General features: G+C 36.7%; 2 protein-coding genes across 2 annotated transcripts; both read left to right on the top strand.

Moving 5' to 3' along the window:
* The first annotated feature begins 3,928 nt into the window (after positions 1 to 3,928).
* On the top strand, positions 3,929 to 9,684 carry LOC115413969 (B2 bradykinin receptor-like). Its single transcript, XM_030127117.1, has 2 exons — positions 3,929 to 3,989; positions 7,541 to 9,684. Exons 1-2 carry the CDS (start codon positions 3,970 to 3,972, stop codon positions 8,571 to 8,573), a joined length of 1,053 nt encoding a protein of 350 aa, XP_029982977.1. The 5' UTR covers positions 3,929 to 3,969; the 3' UTR covers positions 8,574 to 9,684.
* Positions 9,685 to 12,924: 3,240 nt separating this feature from the next.
* Positions 12,925 to 13,974, top strand: LOC115413228 (B2 bradykinin receptor-like). Its single transcript, XM_030125962.1, has one exon. It carries the CDS (start codon positions 12,925 to 12,927, stop codon positions 13,972 to 13,974), a length of 1,050 nt encoding a protein of 349 aa, XP_029981822.1.
* Positions 13,975 to 17,603: the final 3,629 nt, after the last annotated feature.

Consider the following 17,603-nt stretch of genomic DNA (forward strand, 5'->3'; position numbering starts at 1 on the left):
GGAATAAGATTCAAATCTCTATCCAAAAAAATAAAATAAAATAAAAAATCTCCTTCTTTTAATATATTTGAAAAGCATCTTAAGTAAAAACAGTTGCTGCTTTATGCTTAGTGTAACCCCATACATCCTAATGAACCAAACCAAAACATGTAATCATAAATGAATAGAGCTACTTCAAAATATGCCTGACTCTAAACCCCGTATGGCTGATATACAAATCATGTAAACTCTTTATTTATGTGGATAAAGAACCCATGTCTGACTATTAAATTATCTGAGAATATTAGAATATGCTGACTACAATAGGACTCAGGATAAGGAAATGAATGATTGTCAGGTAGATGGGCAAATATTTTAAAATGTTTGTAGTTATTTAGAACATTTGAATTTATTAAAGATTAGAATGTAAATTGTGTCTTTTATCACATGTTTAAGGGTTCCCATTTATATGCTGAAGACTGCTTCTGGGGTGTCCTATTACAAAATGTGTGTAAATGAATTGTTGATCTTAACTTTGTAATAATTTTGTAATAAATTGAACTGAAAGTAACAGCTCAATGAACTGCATCTCTTCTTGCATGTGACATATCACTAACACTTATATGGTTAATGCCTTAAAACTTCACCTCAAGCTTCAACAGCAACGTAACAAAGTATTAAAAGAAGTGAAAATCACTGTAGTATAGCCAAGCTGAAGCTGCAGAGGCATCTGTAGTGAATCTGAACAGAATGTGGTGGAAAAAATGTTGCAATGACGTCTGCAGCTTACGCGCATTTAGTCCTTCTATTTACATATTTTCAGTCGGATACTTCAACAGTTTTACAACTTCAACTTTCTTGACTTGTAAACTTCCTTTAAACTGAACAGCATCACACACTGATCAACTATAACATAATGACGGCTGACAGTTGAAGTAATAAGAAAGATGATTATTTTATTTTTACAGTGGCACCTTTCAGTGGGTCAGATATATTAGTCATAAAGCAAATATTTAGGCCTTACAGTTGCAAATAAAAAGGAAATCTACACATTAGGTTTGTATTAGTAATGGCATTTTCCCACAGATGCTTGATTCGTTGCTCTTTTGGTAGATACTAAACACTGCAAGTCGGACACATCCAACAACACCAGATGCTCTGATCCAGTCATTTGTCACGTCACGATTTGGCCTTGTCAAAATTGTTCAGATCCTGACATTTACCCATTTTGCTGCTTCTAACACATCAACCTTTTGGACTAAATATGCACTTGGTGGCCAATATATACCACCCCCCTGATAAATAATCAATAATCATTAAATTTTATGTCGGTCAGTATCAATAATTATCTCTTTAAATCATAATGACTCAGTGTGACCTTTGTGGCAGTTCCAAAATGAATTTTTCTCCCTATTTAACCTTTCCTAAGTGACTTATCCCCATTTATTATAATATTATCCTCTGAATTTTGCATTGAAAATCATCTATTTCGTATATTTAATTGACTGATCATAAAGATGTTCATAAAAGCTCAGAGTAAAGTCAAAGGTTATTATATTAAAACAGAAACAATTAAGAAAAGGGGACTTTTTCAGTGAATATAGCATTAACTGAACATAAACCAAGTGTGTCCATCCACTGTCATTGATCCAGCTCCATGGGTTTACTGATGAATCAATGTTGTAGAAGACGACAATGTTTCCATGGTAACTACGGAGCCTCTGAACATCCAAATGGGTCATATCTGATGACCATGAAAAGATGTCAAACTGCATTTTACACTAATTATTGACATGTATTGATAGGATTAGTGGATTAGATTAGTAGATGCTTTTGCTCGACGGTGGATGTTTGGGTCTTTATGGGTTAAATGCCAAGGATTTCTTAAGTCAGACTTAGACAAACTTTATTGATCCACAAGGGAAAGTACTTGGCCACTATGTGACAGTTTGAGTTTGATGTTTTAATTTATTTATTTTATATTATTTTATTATATTGATTTTTCAGGGGTGCCAGCCAGGTCTCTCTCCTGACATATAAGATGTTAGGTTAGTCAGTGTAAGTCAGTCTTTAGCTTGAGTCTCAAACCACACAAAGGATGTGAGTTTTAACTAAACTCACACCCCACACATTAAATGACAAAGAAAAGAACACACATTCAAACCATGTAAAATTCAAAATCATGTATTAAACAATGATTATAAACAAAATTCACACAAATTCAAACCCACAGTTGAAAACCCAACCCACAGAAAACCCAAAGTCCAAACTCAACAAAATCCACCAACCAAGCAAAAATTCGAACTTAAATCTTCCACAATTTAAACAGTCTTTTGAAAGAAGAAAGTAACAAAAAAAAACAGTTCAGTCCATTTAAACAAAAAATTCCATTCCGGGTTTTCCAGTTTTTCCAAAGAGAGAAGAAAAAAAAATAATTCAGTTCATTTCAGTTCGTTTGGAAAAAAAAACAAGCGCACAGTTCAGTTCAAGGCCTTTTTTAAAAAAAAACGAGAAAGCAGAAAAAAAACTTACTCACAACACTCCAATGGTCGCAGTCAGTCAGTCCGTCAGTCAGTCCAGTCCAGTCAGTTTGTAATCCATTCCGGGTTATTGCTGCTGGTTTGCTGGTATGTGAGGGAGACTGTCTTGCTGCAGTGAGATGGATTGGATGTGATGCACCAGAGGGAGAAAACGGACGGAGATGAACAGAGTTGTAAACGGGATTAACTGCCGTACTTTTTTGTCTCTACTAACGAGCTGTTGCTCTGACGCTTCCGTGTCATGCCGACTCGAACGCACCGCCGCACTCTCCGAATGCGGATATGGGGGGGGTATTTAAAAACTGCCGCCAACTTCGGGCGAATCAGGTGTCGATGCTGTGGTGACAATTTCCGGCGTGGATCTGGATGCCAACATGCATGTTACAGGGTGTGTGTGTGTGTTTGGGGCAACTTCCAGGTTGTCACACTCCCTCCCCCCTGAGAGAAGCCTGACGTACGGGGGTGATAGTACGGAGGGCTTTAAGGTGCTCACGGTCCTCCTTTCACACCCTGCCATTTTGTATTTGGGGTAAAGAACCCAGGGAAGTCCTCTTCATCATAGCTCAGTTACATAGAAAAACACTCTTGAAAAACAATACCAAAAGAAGCCAAAAAAAAAAAAAAGCGTGAAGATATAAAATCAATAAATAATATAAATCGAATACACTAATAAAGCAGACAAAAAAACAAGATTTGCATATGTACAAATACAAGATTGACTACAAGAAGACTTATGAAAAATTACTCAATGCTTAATATAAAGAAATCAGATGAAAACAGTAAAACATTTAGGATCTGCTTAAGGTGAACATGTAAAGAAAATATTCCCAAAAGATAAAAATCACTGCAATATTAAATAGTATTATGCTAATTGTCATTGTTTTATTGCTTCATTCACAGTAAGAAAAAATAAATAAAATAAAATGCAGTGCAATAAATGGATTTGTCACAAATGCATAGAATATGAATGATTCTTCCCCTTAATATCATGTACTTTCTTTTCTTTTTTTTTTTTTTTTACTATAGTTCATGCTTACTTTCATGCTGCCACAATTCTATGTTTTAAATGAATCTCTATAATTTTTTTTGCTGAAATTCTCAATAATATTTCAACCCTAGTCTTTTCACAAGAGGCAGAAAAACTTCAGCTCAAGTGGGTAATGATGGAGGCAAATGAAATCAGTCTGTCTACCTCATCTTATTTAGAGCCCAAAATGATGTTTAGTCTAATAAAACATTAAAGTCATAAACACACACCCTCTGTGTATGATGTTAGTAAGAGGAGAGGACAAACTAAACAGGGGAGAGAGACAAGCATGCAGGATAAAGTCTGAGGTTTGGTCTGACATCCCTTTAATTACAGTTTCCCTTAAGAGAGTGAATCATACACAGAACTGAAACAGTTTTGCTGGGCATCTGGATAGTCCACATCTGGACTCTCTGAGGAGGAATGACTCCACAATCTACAAGGTATGTGTAAGGTTTATTATTTACTTCTGGATTCTACTAGATATGCTGCATTGTGATGGATATGTTATGTATGTATTATCAACAGTCACTTTTGATGCTGTGAGAAGGATTTTCATCAATAATAACGTCTGTTGGAGCTGTTCTTACCAGTCAACACATATTATGGTAGCAGCTTATTTTTAAACAAAACTTCCATTTACATATAGTATAGTATATTGTATATTCATTGCATAGTCAGAGTTTTAAGTTTTCGGATTCAGTTCTTTCAGATTTTTTTCCATGTGTTTCTGAGGCACACTGACGAACAATTTTAAGCATTTTTTATAGTGTCAAAGACTTTTACTGGCAAATAAATGACATGAAAAGAGCATATTTGGAAAGTTAAATATTTTATTTGGTGGCCCGACAGACTTTTTTTTTTTTTTTTATTTTCTTGCAAAATACTTTGTGGGGAAACCATTTTCTCCTGGATGCATTTATGAGGGAAAACGTGGGGGAAGAAATGAATGTGGCACTGGTTTACAAGTAAAATGATTCCAGAATAAAAGTTGTGAATCTTTACCAGGTTTGAGTCACTAATAAAGAAAAATTACATCAAAAATACAGATTGGTGGTAGTTTCCAAGCGTCCAACAGTCTTGGGTCAAAATGTGAAATTATGTGAATTAATGAAAGAATGGGTTTTACTCAAAAGGAATGTTACTCTCAGAGTAACTAGATCTACTTCAAAACACTGCACATGACAATACAGTCACTGTACAAGCTCTATCTAAAGAAAGATTTATAAATCTATTGTATAAATGTACATAAACCAATATATATGTGTAATAACACTTTATGATATACATTGAAAACATCAGCAAACCAGCTCTTTGTTTTCTAATGCATCTTAATAAAGTAAGATTTAACACATTTAATGTCTGAGGCAGATCATTTACACAGTGATGTGTGTCATATGGATTTAACACAACACAGAGGATATAAGTAAATAAGTTTATTCAAAATCACTCTCTTAAAAGCTAAAATAATAAGCATAATAATGGCCCAATCCAAAACTAATTTCCTGACAAATAAAATTACACCTTGTATTGTGCAAGGAGAATGACCCCCCCGAGGAAATAGAGTGAACAGAACCGACCCTGTTTCTCATTAGTGAAAAGTAACATAGTGCAGACAGAGCTGGAGGTTATGTATGTTGAGATGGTCATGCAGAAATTAGATGTACAGTATGGAGATCTGCACCTAAACACTGGAAACACTCTCATGTGTCATTGGTACTCGAATAGAAAGGCCAACAATGAGCTTTCAGGTAGGTTTTTGAGGGTCAGGTACCACTTCAATGTTCAGCCGTTCATTATTTTCACCAAAGCTACTAAAAATGCTCACCAAAAGTTCAATTATAGTGCCCCACATTTTGCTTGTAAAGAAAACATAAATTACAAGTCAAGGCAAAGCCAGACAATGGGCTTATAACATATATTTCATTAGACAAAATACTTTGAGCAGTTGATGACAATTAGTTCAACGTTACATTGTGTGATGTGTTCTTCAGTTACTGTAATATAACACTGATACATGAATATATCATACCGTATATAGTGAGTAAGTAAGTAAGTAAATTTTATTTATAGAGCACTTTTCACAGACAGAGTCACAAAGTGCTTTATCAAATCAAATCAAAATCAAATCAAATTTACAGAAACCCAACAGAATCCTCCAGTATATATATATATATATAATAACTATCAATCTGTGCTAGTGGCAAATACAGTTATATTTGCTAAAATGTGTAGGCACTCTAAACACATTCTTGTATCAATGTGATTCATTACAGTCACTAATTCTTTGAGTAATAGCACATGGAAGTTGCAGTAAGTTTGTGTAATGAAGGTGCACTCAACTGAGACTGGACGGTGTTACATGTCAGGTGCCAAATTCTAGAATAAATACACAATTTCCGCATTTCAGCTTTTCTCTTTCTTCATTTACACAAAGTGACAGTGGCATGTGTCATAGATAACTCCAGTGACTGTTAAATCAGACAGACGACAGTATTCACAAAGTTGGAAGGATATGACATGCAGTAAATACTAATAAAATACAAACACTGAACAAAAATATAAATGCAACACTTCTGTTTTTGCTCCTATTTTTCATGAGCTGAACTCAAAGATCTAAAACTTTTTCTGTGTACACACAAGGTTTATTTCTCTCAAATATTGTTCACAAATCTGTCTAAATTTGTGTTAGTGAACAATTCTCCTTTGCTGAGATAATTCATCCACCTCACAGGTGTGGCATAGCAAGACGCTGATTAGAAAGCATGATTTTTGCACAGGTGTGCCTTAGGCTGGCCACAATAAAAGGCCACTCTAAAATGTGCAGTTTTATCACAGCACAATACCACAGATGTCACAAGTTTTGAGGGAATATGCAATTGGCATGCTGACTTCAGGAATGTCCACCAGAGCTTTTGCCTGTGAATTGAATGTATTCATGAAGAAGACTGCGTGAGGAAAATGGTGGTCACACCAAATACTGACTGGTTTTCTGACCCCCCTGGACCACCCAATACAATAAAAGTGCACATTTTAGAGTGGCCTTTTATTGTGGCCAGCCTAAGTCACACCTGTGCAATAATCATGCTGTCTAATCAGCATCTTGATATGCCACACCTGTGAGATGGATGGATTATCTCAGCAAAAGACAAAGGAGAAGTGTTCACTAACACAGATTTAGACAAATTTATGAACAATATTTGAGAGAAATAGGCCTTTTGTGTACACAGAAAAAGTTTTAGATTGTTGAGTTCAGCTCATGAAAAATGGGAGCAAAAACAAAAGTGTTGCATTTATATTTTTGTTCAGTGTAGTAAATACATTAACAAAGTCCTGTGCAAAGCAGAATTATAGCTGATAATAATAAGTTTGTCTGGGATTTCCACCTCTACGATGCATGTAAATGTTTTAATAATAGTAAAGTAATAATGACTCCCATCCTTTATGAGGTGAATTTCAGCTCCTTTCCTCTGGACGGAGGTTTTTAGTCCCAAGGTGCAGGACACAGCGTTATAAAAACAGCTTTGTTCCTGTCGCCGTCACTGAGCTCAATAAGAAATGATGACATTGCACTTCATTAACTTGTTTTAGTTATTTATCCTATTTCTTTGCTCTATTTATTATTGTTACTTCAAATTTTTAAATTCTATGTTCTTATCCTGGTTTTTATCCCAGACTGTTTTTATCTTCTCTGGGTTTTTATTGTGTTTTATTGCATCTTAGTTTTATTTATTTGATCTTATTTATTTATTTTATTCTTTTACTTATCCATGCTGCTATGCTGATGAATGGTGGAACACTGAGCACTTTTTGTCCTGTCTAGAAGCTCCATCAAGTACCTGCCTAACAGGTTCAACGTATGTCTTGCTGTAATGCCAAAAGCAATCACCACGCCTGCAGAACAAATCTACCCACGAGTACAAATCAAGTAACCTTGAACCTTGAAGTAATATAAACAAAATCTAACTTTCATTTCATGTTTCTGTCTCTACAGTATCACTGCCAACTTCAGCACAGCAGCTCTCTATGGAGACCAAAACTACACCAACCAGACTACCTGTCCTGATCCTGAAGCCTGGGACTGGCTCAGCACCTATCAGCCAGCTTATATTCTGTTCATAGCTGTTCTGGGAATTGTGCTGAACGTGTTTGTCCTGCTGGTTTTCTGCCTCCACAAGAAACCCTGCACTGTGGCTGAGATCTACTTGAGCAATTTAGCGGTTGCTGACCTTGTTCTTGTGTCGTGTTTACCTTTCTGGGCTGTCAACATATACAATGATTTCAACTGGCCCTTTGGTCTGTTCCTGTGCAAAGTTGTTAACTTAGGCGTCAAAATGAACGCCTACTGCAGCATCTATTCCCTGGTTCTGGTTAGCATAGATCGATATGTGGCACTAGTGCATACCATGTCCCACGGCAGAATGCGTAGACCGAAGTATGCTAAATTGGGCTGCCTGCTTGTGTGGGGGTTTGGCTTGCTCCTGGGCGCCCCTGTGCTCATTTTTAGGACCGTGGAGTACATTCCCGATTATGATGTTTATGCATGCTATTTGAAGTACCCCAACCTAAAGGTGGAGCTGTTCTGGGATGTCATGTTGATCATGTTGAGCTTCGTCATCCCCATTTCAATAATCTCATACTGCACAATTAAGATTATTCAGGCTCTGAAGAATCAAGCTATGGAAAGGTTCAATGCTGAGAAAACAGAGAAGAAGGCCACCACACTGGTTCTGGCGGTCCTCCTGGCCTTTCTCGTATGCTGGGTGCCCTTCCATATCGTCACAATGCTGGATGTGCTCGCGAGAGGCCTGAACCTGGAAGGGTGTTCCCTCATAGACTTCCTCGAACTTTCCAACCAGTTCTTCAGCTACTTAGCCTTTTTCAACAGCGTACTCAATCCCATCCTCTATGTCCTTGTGGGAAAGAACTTCCGGAAAAAGGTGCAGGAAGTCCTCAAGCAGTTTCTTGTTATGAAAACAGCGATGTCAGAATCTACACGGTCGTCAACGCTGAAAACATCAGTGTAAAATACTACGAGTGTGAAGAAGAATGACTGCTGGACAGTTATTAATACAGTATAAACTAAGCACATAACTGACCCTAACCCAAGCCCCCTCCCTAGAATGGCCAATGTCCACTCCTACACTAGCAAATGACCGAAGATGCTAAAATGTTATGCATATGTGCTACATAACCTGTAATATCCTCAAGTTTAGATGGGGGTAGCCATTATTTTTTTGGTTTTCTGAGGCCAAAAAAAAGAGAAAGGGATGTCAGACTATAGATTAAACACTGTAGAAGATACTTATCGTACAGACTGACTTTAAATGTTTGAGACAGGACTTCTCCATTATTTTCTGACATTTCAGTATATAATCTATAAGATATAGATCAGATATTGCAAAGGAAATAATAGGCTAATTATTAACAATTAATAATGATTTCTACACTAATTGTCCTGAAATATCAGAGTAGTAGACAGAAAGGACTCATTAAATCTTAAATTGCGTCAAACTAAGATGCTAACTAATTTTAGCTATTGTAGCATACAGTTGTTAAAAACAAAAACATGTCTCTCTTGCAAACATAACTTGTGTTTCTTTTTACATAGTATATAGTATTTATTCAGCCTTAAACGGTGTATGATTGCTTAAAGTTTATGCATAATTAACTTAATTAACATCAGACCTCCTTTGTTTGAGCACAACTGTGTGCAATGCTAGTTTACATTAGTATCATCTCATATAGGAGAACCTTGGTTTTTATTGATCAAATAAACACTATGTTGTAATTGTAGTTCTCAAATATGAAGTTCTTTCCGTTTTCTTCTCTCTGGAACTTCAAAAGAGTTATTGAAGATGCAGTCAGAGCTATAATTTCTTTTAAAATCTGTAAAAAACCCACAAATGAGTCACAAATCTATGAGGGCTTGACAGGGAATATTAATGAGAGTCAATTATTCATGTAAAATGGACATAGCAAAGACTGCACATCTACCATATCTACTATATGCAGGTCATCTATATGTGCCTTTTTGCTGTAAAATATGTAAATAGTCTATAATTGTCATATTATTACATATGTCTATATTGCAGGTAATTGATTTTAAATGCAGTACTTGTTCACGTCAGATTAAACAAACATCTGGTTTTATGGATGTCTTATTGAATCTTTATGATGCATTTAAATGTCAAATTGAGCACAAAAACTTAAACATAAGTGAACCCGGGTAACTATCTACTTCGTGTTTTCTGGTGTTTCTGACTCATTGTCTGCAGTTAAAAACAGGAGTCTGTCAGAGTTTCCAGTGGTGACACAAAAACATGCTACTTTTTCATGGCTGTGCAGACATCAGTTGTCTCACTACACTCTACACTTCTCACCACACCGCAGTTTATTGGCCAGTGTTGACTCAGTGTGGGCTGTGGGTAAGGGTACACCCTAGCTGTCCCCAAAATGAAGCCTTGTTATGCCAAACAGGAAATCTATGTTTGGAGTCTGTCTTTCACCACTGCTGCCAGAGCTGGAAATTGTTGTGGAATAAAAAATATTCCGGCAGACAGTGTGTTAAAGGGTGCATATGCCTATAGGTGCCAAAAGAAGGTGGGGGATTTACAGTAATACTGAGAGCTTGTGACTGACAGGGGGCTTAAACATGAATGAACACGTTTTATTGAGGCAGGGGTCCATGATGACCACCCTTCACAAATGGCTTTAAATACTCTGAAATACCTCACATGTGACTACTTGATGCCTTTGGTGTTATTTAGAAGTGTTTTTAAGCAAATTAAAAACACTGGACCAAAATCTTTTTTTTTTTTTTTCAGACCACATACCCCCCCTTACATTTTATCACAGCGGCGGTCTGTGATGACCACCCCTCAAAAATTATTTTAAATAGTCTGAAATGCCTCACATATGACTAAGTGATGCCTTTGGGATTATTTAGAAGTGTTTTTAAGCAAAAAAAAGAAAAAAAGTTGGACCAACCCCATGATGACCACCCCTTAAAAATGATTTTAAATACCTCACATATGACTAAATGATGCTTTTGGGATTATTGTGTTTTTAAGCAAAAAGAAAAAAAAAGTTGGACTATAATCGTTTTTTTTGTTGTTGTTGGTTTGTTTTTTTGTTTTTTTTTTACATTACATTACATTTTAAATTTACTTGTGGTGTAACAGCTTTGACAATCCAACACAATATAACTAACACAAAACATGACAAAATTAATGTTCATAATGATAAAAGAGAACATAACGTGGCAAAATTAAGGGAAGAGTTTCACTAATGTAATCCAGAGTAGTGAAGGCTTTGCAATATGAGTGAAAAGAGCTGGTGATCTGAAAAGACCCTCTAACCTCAGTGACTTCTGTATTATTGTCTTTTTGCTCGCCTCTGTAAAATTAACAAAGAAAGTGTTCTAATATTTAAAATTTAAATCAATGAGTAGTTGCAGATTCATGTCCAGATGACAGTTTCTGTTCACGTATTTTAACAGTCATTTCTGGTGAGGAACATGCTCTGTGTGCCTGGGTATCATTTTTTATACAGGTATATGGTTCTACAACAACACAGTAAAGGGTATGTACAGATCTTATTATGCAGATGCAGCGAAGCTGACGTTTGACCTTCTACATATGTGATCACACAAATGGCATATAGCTCTTGAATTAGCACCAAAAATATGTTTTTTAGATCATGATGACCTTGACTTTCAGCCACTGAAGTCTAATCTGTTTATTTTAGACTCCATGTGAACATTTATGAACATTTAAAGAAATTCAACCTGTTCCTGACATATTGGGCATTGGCTGTGTGGATAAAGAGCAGGATGGAAGGACGCTACTAAATATATAAACCCTCCAGTCCTAACTATCACTGGAACAGAGGCATAAAAATAAACGAAAATAATCATCACCACATGGAACAAACAGTATCCGTCTTGGATGCAGCAGGTAATTGTGCATTATAGTAAATGGACTGACCTTATATAATGCTATTCCACACCTTCACGGTGCCCAAAGTGCTTTACAAAGCCTCACATTCACACACACACTCATACACCAATGGGCGGCTGCTGCCATGTAAGGCACTGCCAGGGCCTATGGGGAGCAATTTAGGGTTCAGTGTCTTGCCCAAGGACACTTCAACATGTGGACAGTTGGAGCCAGGATTCGAACCACCGACCCTTCAATGGTCACTGGACAACCCGCTCTACCAACTGAGCCCATTATTGCAATGTTGCACTTCTAGCAGAACACTAACCTTGTCTGAGGTCAAAGTTCAAATTCTTGCTTAAGACAAATCTAAATCTCACTTTTCAGCAGCTATGATTGGGAGCTAGATGCAGTTTTTACCCCAAAAAATAACAACATGACAGAAAAGTAAAAGAATACTTTGCAATGATTGGAAGGAATAGTTCTTTCTCAAGTCAGTAACAGAAAAGTGTGTGTTTCATTTGAATGTCAACTATAGCAGAGCATCGCAATGTGGAGACACACCAACGGGACATGATTAGAAGAAATGACAGAATGATTTATGAAAAAAGTTACAGAAGTGATAATTTACACACAAAAAAATAAACAATGAACAAAATGCTACAAATGTGCTCATTCATACAAAACTGTAGAGGACATGTGATAAGAGACTAAGAGAAATACTGTTAATGGTGTTTGCATGTTTGAACAGTGTTACTTCAGGATGAGATGGTGTGTTTTATGTTTTCCATGAATAAACCACATATACTTAGTAAAAGCATGGCCTATTGAAGACTCTGTGTAGGTGATGGTGTCCCTTTATGTATTATGGGACTTGTTTTTGCATCACCGTGCCTCAGACCTTTTGTATGTTTGTTTTTTTTGCACTACTTACATTTGATGATTGACAGTTGATTTTTTTTGCAACAGTTGTATTTTTTTCATGCATTTTTCCCTGTCATTGATGTTAATTTTTGCTTTTTTTGACCAAATGAAGCATCTTTTTTTTTTTTTTTTTTACCTAATCCATGTATTTTTGTCAAGGTTTAAAGTGATTCTGTGCAGGTTCGACATTTTCTCGTACGTGACCTGTTTTTTTTCTGCCTCAGATGTGCACCGTCTGTTGCTAAGAGCCCCGTCTTTGAAAAAGGTATCTCCTTATGTACTCTGATAAACAACATATGGTCATTTTAGTAGCCACACTGAATCAACTGGACCCTCAAGCTTTGAACTCAAACATGACTCGAGGGTTGCAACACACTCATTAATCCCATGTTGACACAGTTAAAAGGTTTTATTGGTGTAGAATTTGTCTTTAGCTGACAACACAATGACTTTCTGGCTCTTAAATTGCCGGCACCGTGCAGCAGATTTCACATTGACCCACAGTCTGAAGGTGATGGAGGGTGACGGTACAGCCGAGCTGGTCTGTAACCACACAGATGCATGGGACTGGGTTCACACCATGCAGCCTGCCTACATGTCCATCATCTGCTTTCTCGGAGTCATCGGAAACTCCTTTGTGCTTTGCGTGTTCTGTCTCCAGAAGCGTCGCAGCTCTGTGGCCGACATCTATCTGACCAACCTGGCCGTGGCCGACCTCCTCATGGTTTCTTGCCTACCGTTCTGGGTGGCAACTATTATCGACGAGTTCCACTGGAGATTCGGGACTCCCATGTGCCAGCTGATCAACATCATCATCGGGATGAATTATTACTGTAGCGTGTTGTTTCTTACACTCGTGAGCGTGGATCGATACCTTGCCCTCACCAGACCTCTGTCGCAGGGATGGGAGAGACGAGCGTTTTGGGCGCGTGGGATTTGTTCGATCATCTGGATTGCTGGGATCTTGCTCAGCTTTCCTGCTATCCTCTTCCGATCCGTTGAGTTCCTTCCACATCTGGGGATCGAGGCGTGCTACTTAGTGTATCCACATGAAGGCTGGAGACTGCGCTACAACATGACTGTGAGCGTAGTGGGCTTCCTCATCCCTGTTCCTATTGTATCCTTCTGTAGCTACCACATCACCAAAGTCCTTCGAATCAGCAAGAAGATGAAAAAAGGCAATAGGGGAAGTGCAGAAAGAAAAGCTGCGCACCTTGTACTCATCGTCTTAACTGTGTTCATTCTGTCCTGGCTACCGTACCAGATCCTGATCTTCTTGGACACCTTGGATCATTATGAAATCATCTCTGGGTGTACATGGGCATACGTGCTGGACATTGGGGAACAATTAGCCACTTATCTTGGCTACAGCAACAGTTCACTGAATCCTTTCCTGTATGTTATTGTAGGGAAACACTTCAAGCAGAGGGCAAGGGAAGTGTTTAGACTTTTGCTCTGCAGGAAGAAATGGCAGCAGGGGAAGTCAAGTCAATCTAATGCCAACTTCAACACGACCAAACAAGAGAGTATAAAATTGAATGCAGTCATTCTAAATTTAGAGTAGAAGGAGTCATTACAGCATTTTAAGCCACTATCATCTTGATTTTGGGGGCATACGGTAAAGTTTTCTTCCTCTAGTTGTGAATGTAGAGAATGTAAAGATTAAACACCATATATATATATATAATATATATGAAACAATGCATACTTTTGTCTTTTTCACTTTCTCAAAGTATTTTATCCCACAAAGACCCAAACACCCACTATTCATCTACTGGTCTGGAATGTTTAATCTTTTCATGGTCATCAAATATGACTCATTTGGACATTCATAGGCTCCGTAGTTGCCGTGGAAACACTGTCGTCCTCTACAACACTGATTCACCAGTAAAACCCATGAAGTTGGATCAATGACAGTGGATGGACACATTTGGTTTATGTTCTGTTAATGATATATTTTACACAAAAAAGTCAAGTTTTCTTTAGTTTTTTCTGTTTCTGATCTAATAACCATCAACTTTAATCAGGACTTTTATGAACATCCACATGATTAGTGAATTAAATAAAAGAAAATACCTAATTTTACTTTAAAATGCAAAACACAGAGCTTAGTATCAGAATAAATGGTGATAAACCAGTTAAGAAAGGTTCCAAATTGGAACAATTTTGTTTGGGATCGGCCACAAAAGTAGTGCTGGGTCTTTATGGGTTAAGTTTTTCTACTTGTATTGTTTTGGCAAGACAAATACATGATAATCTATATTTAACAATGTTTAATTTGGTTGTGTTCCTCTTGGTTGTTACGGTTAGGGGTTAGGGTTAGGGTTAGTTTGTTGCAACTATGAAGAAACTGAGATTAGTTAATTTCTTCTGCAACAAATTGTGTTACTGCAGTGTAAAAAAGTTGTTCCTGGCTTTATTTTCTGCACTTCATAGCAACACTAAGTGAAACCATTTGGAAAAAATGTACATAATAGAGTGTTTAGATTGGATGAGATGACATTTCCATTTATGGGCTTTTAAATCATGTTTTTGCAAGATAATTTGGTTATTACTGTCTTCAAAAAACTTCACGGGTCATTGATGGTTTGGAATGAGTGTTCAGAAGAGTCCTTCTTCTTTGGTTGCTCTTGGCCAGATTTCTGTAAGAGTAATGAGAGAATAATAGATGATAAGGTTGTAGGATTGGTTGATGAGGAAATCAGAAAATAGAGCTGTAGGAAAGTTTTTTATGGAACACAGTTTTCTAAGAGCTACAGAGGTTCAGGAAAATCTCTCCAGAATTTTACTGAGTAAACAGATGACAATCTTCCACTGAATACTCACTGCAGTGATGAATGTTCCAGCTGCAAGAAGGCATTTAACCCCTAAGGACCCCTCAGGCCTTTTATTTCTTTGTTTTTAGTGATCAGTATGGCTGTTGCAGATTTCTTTCTTTTTTTTTTTTTTTTACATATTTATTTAACGTAATATCGTTTACTTTTGCAGGTTTAATATACACCACAGACACTTTTTGCATCCTCACAGGACCCTCAAGCCAAAAATGTAAATGCAAAATACTCCTATAAAATAATCATATAAATTTTTTTCTGCATAAATTGCTCCAACCACTTCAGCTCTTCTGAAAACTACTAAATAAATGTTCAGTAAGTTTCAGGATTTTCACCCTTTAAATGCCAGTCTGAATACATGATGCCACTTGTTTTTATTCTAAAACACTTAAAATATTCCATTATGTTCCATATAATACATGGTAGAGGGATGTGACATTGTTGTATATTGGTCTTGGACTCGTCAGAGGTTAGCAACAGCCAATGAGACACAAAACTACTATTGAGAGAAGGTTTTTTTTTTTTTTTTTTTTTTTAAATAAAACTTTCAAAGGTCTTTGGAACTTGACATGAACAGACTGAAACACATCCAGGATGACAGCAGGTTGTGTAAATTATGCAGTACCATCAGGTTCCAGACATACACATACAGCTTACAGATCAACTTCATTTATCCTCAGGGGTAAAATCAGTCTCCATCAAGAAAATAATATAAAGCAAAATAATCGTGATCAAATGAATCAGTGATCAAATGAATTTGGAGGGTGGTTCAGAGGCAGCCTCCTCTTAAAATTGATTGTAAAAGAAGAGCTGTTATTATTTTTTGCAAAAATGACTGATATAAAAAGATATGCTTAAATTATTTTGGCATAATACTCGCCCTGTATCCTATAGTTGATGTCAACATTTAGTGAAGTTGTTTTAACTGTATTTGGTTCATTTCTGCATGAACATGTGGATAAAATGAGTTTATATGTGTGCTCTCTTTGGAATATTAAAGATTCACCCCATGGCTTAATTTTTGGCACCCTGTAGCCCTCAGAGTTGTTTCTTCTCTTTGTCTGATTGGATAATTTTTGTTGAAGATGATTAATTTGCTCCAAAGGTCACAGGTAACAAAGTTTACTCATGATTAGCCCATTACACCTCTATGTTTTACACAAGGATTTGAATTTAACAGACTATGAGGCCAAACTCTATTTTTTTTTTTCTAATCAGCTACTTGGTAATATAGGATGATGTGATAATAACTAATATTAAAGTCTTATGACAACCATCATCAGCTGACTGAACCATTATAAATGAAGACCCTGGTGCTAAAAGTACTGAAGTCACATTTTTGGACCATTCAAGCTGAGCATATAAACATGTATTTGTTTAGCTAAGTGCACCCTATAAACATTTTAAACAGACGTTTTTGCGACTTCAGTACTTTTTACAACAGGGTCTTTAATTTAGCTCAGCACACAAATGCATGACCTATGTGCTCATACTTTCTGGTGACTCTGGTCTTATCTACCAGTCACCACTGCATGGCAGCATTAAGGCAAGAACATTTTTCTATGTCTCAAGAGGGTCAGTGATTCTACCTGTATGTATTTGTGACATCATATCCCAGGGACAATATCAACAAGTGGTGCCAGGCACAACAAACCCTGCCCTGTGCTCATATTGTAACTTATTTTGGCATTGACCCAGCTGATGTCATCATGTCTATTGCCTCTACATATGTGCCAAGTTTGAAGTAAATTGAAACAAAAATGATGTTTTTATGGACGTTTGAAAGTTCACCCATTATGAGTAAATGGGACAAAAAAAAGATTTAAAAGAAATTCATAAAAAATTTGAACTTTGACCAACTTTTCCCCCCGTCTATTCTGGGTCACTGGCAATCTATAAATCCAATTTGGTATGAATTCAACCAATAGTTTTGCTGCTACAGACATGTGAAATTTTGCCCATTATAAGTAAATGGGGGAAAAAGAGATTTTAAAAATTCATGAAAAATGGAAAGTTTGACTTATTTTTCCCAAAATATAATGACATCTATCCTGGTTCACTGGCAATCTATAAACCCAATTTTGTATGAATTCAACCTATAGTTTTGCTGCTACAGATGTTTGAAATTTCACCCATTACAAGTAAATGGAGAAAAAAAATATTTTAAAAATTCATAAAAAATTGGAACTTTGACCTACTGTTCCCAAAATGTAATCAGATCTATTCTGGGTCACTGGCAATCTATAAACACAATTTAATATGAATTGATCCAATAGTTTTGCTGCTAGAGCAGGGGTGTCAAACTCAGATCCTCGAGGGCCAGTATCCTGCATGTTTTAGATGTTTCCCTCTTCCAGCACAC

Source organism: Sphaeramia orbicularis, chromosome 22 (genome assembly GCF_902148855.1).
Source record: "Sphaeramia orbicularis chromosome 22, fSphaOr1.1, whole genome shotgun sequence".
Taxonomy (NCBI): domain Eukaryota; kingdom Metazoa; phylum Chordata; class Actinopteri; order Kurtiformes; family Apogonidae; genus Sphaeramia; species Sphaeramia orbicularis.